The sequence below is a fragment of the Nilaparvata lugens genome, chromosome X (assembly GCF_014356525.2).
Source record: "Nilaparvata lugens isolate BPH chromosome X, ASM1435652v1, whole genome shotgun sequence".
NCBI lineage: Eukaryota > Metazoa > Arthropoda > Insecta > Hemiptera > Delphacidae > Nilaparvata > Nilaparvata lugens.
The window spans coordinates 91,285,753-91,294,399 of record NC_052518.1 but is presented as its reverse complement, the minus strand read 5'-3'; the positions used below and the strand labels follow the sequence as shown (position 1 = coordinate 91,294,399).

Genomic DNA, 8,647 nt, shown 5'->3' with positions numbered 1-8,647 from the left:
TTTTTTGCTCTGGCGGGGGTAATTGGGAAATGTTGGACTGGCAACAGTGGTTGCTAGCAAATCCTGGCATGTTGTGATAAATTAGGAGATGTAGGCCTTGTTGCACAGCAGCCGGTTAAATTTTAACCGTGATTAATTCCACGAGAACCAATCATAGAAGGCCTTTCTGATAAGACGGCTTCTCTGATTGGTTCTCGAGGAATCAATCACGGTTAAAATATAACCGGCTGCTGTGCAACCGGCACGTAGAATTGGAATTGGAATTACCGTATTCGAAAAACGTACCTTGTTCAGAGCATCAAAACTATGAGAAACAAATGAATCACAAATCGATTTCTGAGCTTGCTCATCAGCTAGGGCTTCAGAAACAGCCTTAGCATAAGTAAATTAAGACATTTTCAATAACCTACTTCCCAGATCATGACTATGCACTCCATGAATTATTTGATCAGTTAACTCCTCTTCTATTCGTTCTTTAGTATTGAAATTACAGTTAGCAGCTAAATGTTTCAAATCACACAGAAAAACGTTCACCATCATATTGTCGACGTGCTCGAAACTTGAGCCTGGAAAGACTTGGAAGTGGTGGTGGGTCGAAATGGGCCACCAAAACAGTCTTCAGTCATCAAACTTCAAGCACAGAGGAAAGAAGCACTACTCTCTCAAAAACTTGTATGATTTGTTAGTCTCTTCCAAGAATCTCTGGTTTCAGTCCTCCCTGAGCGGAATCGAGCAAATATACCAGTTTGTCCTGGGAAATTTTTTTTGATTTGCCTAATTGTCATCCAGAGAGGCCTCATTACATGGTTAGGTGTCTTTGCTTTGGCTAAGTTATTTGTTCCTATGTTGATTACCACTTTGCTAGGTAAGTGGGTTCGGTTTTTTAGGAACCTGCTCATGTCCTGTATTTTTCCCCCTGGAATGACTTCATCAGCTGCATTGCTCACCCCTTGACTGCGCAGTATTTCGTCCACTCCTCTGAGAAGTGAGTCTCCAATAATGAGGGGGTGATCACTTTCAGTCTCTGCATCCGTTTGTGATGTATTTGAAGATTGTATAGGCTTGTCACTTACCAGTGGACCACTGTGGCCGGTCTGCGTCTTGTTTTGGTGTATCCCGTTCACCAGCTCCTCAGCACTCTCCTCGGCCCTCCCCTGAGCAGCACATGTAGATTGGATAGGCCGGTCACCTCCCGGAGGCCCTCTGTGATTGGTGTGTATCCTGCTTGGCTCCAGCTCATCCACCAGTCTCTTAGTGATATCCTCGGTCTTCCTCCTGACAGGACAGTTTGATTCAGGGTGTATGCCCTGAGAAAATTCCAGAATTATATCCTCCAGTCTGTATATGGTGTCAGTTTTCCTAGCTAGGTTATCAGAGTCTTTCTCTGTTCTTCAGCAGTTTGATTTCCTCTCTCAAGTCTTTCATGTCATTACGCAGTATTTCGATTATAACTTCATAGTGATTGTCCTGTCTCTTTGCCTTTGCATTGTTACCTTTGCTGAACTGATTGCTGACTGCCTTGTTGGAGTCTACAGTGGTACTCAGCATCATTGAAATATTAATTGCTTCATTGTTAATTTGTTGTTTACAGTTGTCACACAGCCACACCAGATCAGTGGTTGTCCCCTCCTTCATCAAATCATATTGTTGGTCAGTGATATTAATGCAATCTATGTGATACCATTCGCTTATGTCACAGTCACAGGCGACAGCCTTGTCATTATCGTGGACTAAGTGTTGGCAGGTTTGGCACATATATTCTTGCAAATTTTTACCCTGTTGAGCTTTGTCACAGTGGTTATGCTTATTAGCCATAATTAAATGGATTATTTTTCCAAAGTATTTGACTGCTCCGAGTGAATCTTAAGATAGGACTAAAAGTCTGCACCACAACAGTTATTCGAGTAAAGCAGAGATACATATATAATACACAAGAGTTTTAGTAATATCACTGCTGATATCACAGCAGCATAATATATAATTTTATAACAATGTAGAAATATAATTAAGAAAATATTTCATCTTCACTATGAAATCATTGAAAAATATAATTTCTTGTTTGATAAAACATAATAATTGATTATTTTAAACGAGAATGAACAGTTAGTATTATATCAATAAACCTGCATCAGTTACCCCTCCATAGAAGGCATTGACAAAACAGAGGATCGGCAACGTTGTTCTCCTATCTTTCTTCATTGCCTTTATAACGTGAACCCGATACCCCTTGGATCTCACTATAGTGGTAAGGTTCTGTAACTTTGCTAATTTACAAAAAGCATATAGCCTACCTCTATCAAACTGTTCAATGCTGTACCTGACAGAATTCGACATTTGCCACTGAATTATAAAAACTTTCTGTTGTTGAATCCTTATTATAAGGTGGAAGAATTTCATGAAAATGTTAATACTATGACAGTATAATATAGTCCATCTTGATTTATATTTATTAAGTGTATGAGATTTTGTAATTATTTAATATTTTGAATGTTGAATATTGTATATGATATATGATAAACAGTTTTGTGATAAAATAAAACCGTACTTGATAACTTTCATTGTGTTTCAATAGTTCCAATAGCCCTTAAAAAAGTAGCCTTTATTCTTGGTTGTGGATTTGATTACCAGTGATATAGTATATCACTGTTAATATATTATTATATTATAATATAATATATATTGTTATATTATAACAAGAAGTATCAGCCCTTGACATTTAGCAACAAGTGATATTCAAATATCACACATCAAGAGAGTACTAATATTAATATTCAAGAGAGTACACATCAGGATAATAAAACACGATTCAAATAATTTAAATTTTATTTGCAAAACTTTGTGCAAATGTTGTCTCAGGTAAATTTCACAAGTTATACATAATTACATAAATACATACTTACATACGTACACAGTCTTGAGGGTAGTGACATTTAAATCGTAATAATCACTACAATGGCATCATCACAGGTCCATTATACATATATTGTTCACTATAGCTAAATACCGTAATTATTATCATTACAACTAATATTAGTTACATTTTACAATAGAACTATCAGATATCAAAATTCACGACGAAAACGTTTGATTTAAAAACAACATAAGATCGGTGGAACCGATAGTAGTATGTCACAATTATGGGGGGGAGGGAGGAGAATACAGTTAACATTCGCTGTAGGGAGAGCGGCAGTTGTAGAGGTTGCGACGGTCTGGAGGAGACTGCAGATGACAGACGACGGTCTCGCGATCAAGGACGGCGACTGTACGCGCTTGGTGGCGAAGGGCCGCGTCAAGGGCTGCCTGCAAGTTGCGGTGATCAGAGGAAGGGTGAGGCAGATGGGGATGGGGATGACCATGAGGCGGCGAGTACGCAATCAGCGGCCTGTGATCGCCGTAGCTGCGAGAGGACTGGCGCGACATGTCACTCTGACGCCGGCCATCTTCGTCGCTCATATCGCTCACCTCGTTGCCATTCCTCAGCTCGCGTTCGCGTTCCCTCTCGCGCTCCCGCTCGATCTCCTCGTAGACAGGGTCATCCTTGCCCTGCTCCCTGATCTCGGTGTAGGTGTGGTTCCAGGGAGAAGCGGCGCGGTGCTTGCCGGTGCGGTAGTGCTGCGACGGTGTGGCGGGCAAAGGTGTCATCCGTTGACGGGATCCGGTCGCCGTGCCGGTCATCGTGCACGCACGCGGCGACTCCTCCTGCTCAGAGCCTCCGTGTCCTGAGTCGCGGCTGTACGACTTAAAAGAAATGTTCTGTAAAACAAAACAGTCTCTTATTAGATAAGATGCACCTTATTGTTAGATAGTCTCTTATTAGATAGATGATTAGATGTATAGTTTATGTATCTTATTAGATAGATGCACCTCAATTGTGCTTCATAACAGTACATTAATATGAAAACCCTAGCTATGCATATTGGTTGGGTATTTTATAATAAATCATGTTATGACAGTATATTATTTGAATACATTATTGTACATTACTATTGTACAAAGACATTGGTTCGATTGAATAAAAACTAGAATCTAGTGACTAGCACTAGTCATTTGTTCTAACTATACAAATAAGTTTATACAACTGACTAGAATCCTAGCATTTGTATACAAATTACTTGGAACTGCAGCATTAGTCGTATAGAGTACAGCGCTGCCAAATTTTACAGAATTCAGAGAGCCTGTGAAATAATTGTGCAAGAGAGAGAGCGAAAAAGAGAGCGCTTTTTGATAGAATCAGGATAAAAACGGCGACCGTGTGCTCCTATTGTTCTATTGTAGTAACATTGGCCATATACCTCCGTGCTGCAAACTAAGGTTTTACGGACTATAGTAGCACTCAACTATCCAGTTCTAGCTAATTCAAAATTTCAGTATACGTATAATACAGTGCAATAATGTGCTAGTCCTAGGTAGATGCACATAGAAGTAATCAAATGTTAACGGAAAACTCTTAAGCTAATGCTAGGTCTAGCAGCTATTGCTACATCAATTTTTATCAATACACATTAAGTGGTTGCTAGGGCGACCGGAATATTTCTATCTCCACCTAGGCCTAGTTAGTGCTAGCCAACTTTATTCAACCGAGATTTGAAAATTACATAGAATAAGCAATTTCCAGCTTTTATTCAATCGACCCATTGTCAAATAAGACAAAATATTTTGACTAGCCTATATAGGGCTATATTGGTGGGGTTATAATCTTTTATTAAGCTGGATTCCCACATATCAGTGACAGTGAAAGTGACCGGTACAGTGAAAATATTATTCTCATAGGATCTAATGGGACTATTCATACTCGCTCGGCTGTACTGAGTGGGAATAATCCAAACAGTGCTCATGGAGATTATATTAGCACTGTGCCTGTCATTTCACTGTTACTGATACGTGGGAAACTAGCTTCAGATGGATGCATGACAGTCATAACAGCAGATTATTTCATCTCTCATTGGGCTATGTAATGACTCACGCGCCACAAACACACGCTTTACGTTTTTCATCAGCTGATGTTATGCTTATTATATATGTATTATCAGGTACACTCCTACTATTCTTTGAGCGGCTGATTGATATTCAGTTGTTTTCCCTGATCAACCTCGCTTAAGGGTGTACGGTAAACTTTTTTTTTTAAATTAGATAATCTTTTTCAATATAATTGTTAAGATCATTTATAAGAGTGAGAAAAAGTGGCAACTGAAATTTTTAAGTGGTTTAATAAGCGAGTTTTCTTTCCAGATCATATAATCGGTTTCGACAATATTAACAGAACTTCTCTTAAAAAGTCAAAAAATGTATCTTCCCAAACTAAAACATTTTATTCCCCATATCGTTTATAAAGTAACATTTTTTGTAAATTGGATAACTTGTTTATTTTGGCATAAATCGCGAAAAACGCATATTAGAACAAAGCCAATGATATACTGAATGTAATAAAAAAAAACTCCAATGGAAAATTTGAAACCGATTATATGATCTGGAAAGAAAACGGAGTGAGCACTTCAACGACCCATAACTCGCTTATTAGACCACTTGAAAATTTCAGTTGCCACTTTTTCTCACTCTTATAATGATCTTAACAATTATATTGAAAAAGATTATCCAACTTGAATAAAAAAGTGTTCCGAACAGCCTTAATCGTGAATTGACTGGAGCAAGGGAGCAAGGGAGCAAGGAGCATCCCTTTTCTCTTGTTCGGCCGGTTTTGTGCTTTTTTGGAGGGTTTGGTTGGATCGGAATATTTCCTTTCTGCCCACGACTAAATCATTAGAAATCAAAACTAATGATTCTTTCTTTCTTTCTACATATAAAAGAAACATACAAGTTGAAGAACAGATTCAACAAAAAGCATTTTGGCCAATATTCTCCATACATATAACAGTGATTTCATATATTTATTTCAAGACACATAATTAAAAATAAATTAATATATTGATAGAATCATTATAATAATACTGAGAAGTAACAGAAATGAGAAGATAGTACCATAAACAAAATAACATCTGCCACCATAATGATATATTTCTGTAGCATATAACAAGCAATAAATCACAATCTTGGATGAGCGTAATTTATTGATAAAACTCCTGATCAAAATATTCTGGATCAGTTAGTATTGAATTATAAATCTTCAAAATTTATTTAAATCTATTGAAGCATTGTCAATTCCGACATAAACTTGAGTAACATGAAATAATGGTCACGGAATTTTATTTTTTTATTTCGGTTAGTTGCAAATTGCAAATTTAACATGGATAGACTCTAAAAAATAGGTTCGAAAAGTATCATGTTTTATTATTTGAATTGATCAATCAATTATAATTATTTCGGTACCTTAATAGTTGATTATGGATATCAGATTCAAATAAAAATACCTTTAATATCCAACTGGAAGAGGATGACTCTAATCTAATATGATTTCAAAATAAAAATATATGTTTATTAAGACAATTCCATCAGGTATCAACAAAAGCATACTGTTATTTTTTCAACGTGATTACTATGGAACGTAGATTCTATACTTTAAAGATGCATTTATTAAAGTAATTCATGTTGAATTAGTTGAATTAAATGTTAAAATATAAAAAAGGAATATTTAAAAAAATTTATAATATTATTCTGAATAATATCATTTCAATTTATTCACTAATTTTAATAATGACTATCCACTAGTTTTTCTATCACTAACACTGAAAGCACTATAATGTACGAATCATATACTGAGACTGTGCTAATCTTCAATCCACTAAAATATCGGAACTAAGAGTGCACGAATATTAATTTTATTTTATTGGGGCGAATGATTCTTAGGTCAACGTAGGAATAGATTAATTGCTGAGGATAAATAATTAAATCTATAACTTTTTTGCTGAGGTTGATGCCTACAAGAGACTTTGGCTTGTGCAAGGGTAATGAAGAGATGAATGGATTGAATATGGTTTCAAGTAGGTTTCAAACCGATGAAGTAATTCTTGCTCATATATGGAATTTAGAAACAAAACGAAAATTAACACTTAATGAATATATAGACTGTGAGTTTATCAAAATATTGAACAAAAACAATAAAAAGATTTATAGATGGAAACGTTAAATGATAATTAGTAAGAAACTGTAAATCCATACTTCAATAATCATTGAATAATGTAAATTTAATGAACTGTTTTCAAATTACATATAAGATAAAAAATAAACCTGATAGTTTAATAACCTTTATAAATAGTTCAACTGATTGATTATTATCCACAAAAAGTAGTGTTCTCACTAATAAAAGAAAATAAAAAATATCAGAAAGCGGAAAAATCAAACCACTAAACCAGTTATAGATGAATGAAGAATTCACACACCTCAGTGTGATGTGAGAGGTATGACAGACAGAATGAATAGAAGAAATAAAATTAAACATAAAACTTAATAAATCCAAACACAACTCAACACAACTCAAACTTCAAACACGCCAGTAAAGTCGAAAATTATATTGGAATACGTAGGCCTAATACTGTAGAATTATCTCAAGATTTTTTCAATTTTAAAGATGATAAAATGTGTTTCAAAAAGAATTTCATGGGGAATATTCAAAGGAACAATCCTATAGTGCCCAAATAAATTACGGTATAGTAGAGTATTTGAACTATCTACATCAAATCGATTTTTTCAAGTAGATATATGGTATTGAAGACAATAGCAAGTTGAATATGATAAAAAATGTTACATTATAATCTAAATTGAAAATGAAATAAAAGGATGAATATATAACTTCTAATATTCAATAAGAAGGATGAGTAAACTATTTATTAATGATTTCCATTTGACGTGATTGAGTGAATAAATTAACTCGACCAAATCATAATAATTTTCAATTAAGTCAAATCAAAATTATACTTGGCAACTATTTTATTCCTACCAGAAACTAGAGGCTATTCTAAATTGTGCGTTTTGGTGTAACAACATAGTTCATCAGTGATTGATTACAAATAAGTTGGGAAATTATCAACATAAATTGAGTAACCTAAGATGAAAATAGGAGTGCGTTTACTTAAACAGACCAGGAAGCTGCGGGTTCCAATTGTCTACTGCTTGATAAATTATCTACTCTAACAATAATTTCCCCATATATCTTCTACTAAGATATAATTATTTAAGCAGCGAATGAAGTTTCTCTACATGCAACTAACCTTGAGGATACCTAGAGGACAAGTTCTCTCACCACAAATTCCATGTGTCAGAGATACTCAAGACTAAAGTGTGCATGGAAATTGAATTCTCACCAACTCAAGTGAGTGAATTTATACATGTTAGCAGCTTGTGAGCCGGGTGAAACTAGTGAAACATTCCAACCATGAAACGTCTAAACATACTAAAATTTTCTAGGCAAAACGTCTGAGAAATATCGCAGGAAAACATGGACCCTCTTTGTAATGTAATGATTATTGAGAATGGTTTCAGGTGAATTTTGAATCAAATGTGAGAGAGTTTGAGGATGATGACTATGACAGTCGTTGTCCAGTGGCGTGAGTTAGTAGAACAAATATGTTTCAAACATTCACACATACACACGTTGTTATCGGCATTAGTGTAATGAAGAAGCAGCAACCGCAACCAGCTAGGAGATTCAAACCGTCAGCATTTCTTGAATGGAATGTTATTTATAAGGAATGCT

At 35.4% G+C, this 8,647-nt stretch overlaps 1 protein-coding gene across 20 annotated transcripts in view; it reads right to left on the bottom strand.

Annotated features, from left to right (window-relative positions):
* Positions 1–2,805: 2,805 nt before the first annotated feature.
* The window catches only part of LOC111043953 (latrophilin Cirl), a 166,935-nt gene continuing 161,093 nt past the window's right edge, over positions 2,806–8,647 (bottom strand). For 15 of the 20 annotated variants that reach the window (XM_039442673.1, XM_039442674.1, XM_039442660.1 and 12 more), the window contains one exon: positions 2,820–3,753. In XM_039442673.1, coding sequence (XP_039298607.1) covers positions 3,163–3,753 — 591 coding nt within the window. In that variant the 3' untranslated portion in view covers positions 2,820–3,162. Of the gene's footprint in view, positions 3,754–8,647 lie in introns of all 20 variants that reach the window. The other 5 variants (XM_039442677.1, XM_039442675.1, XM_039442678.1 and 2 more) reach the window with 1 other exon arrangement.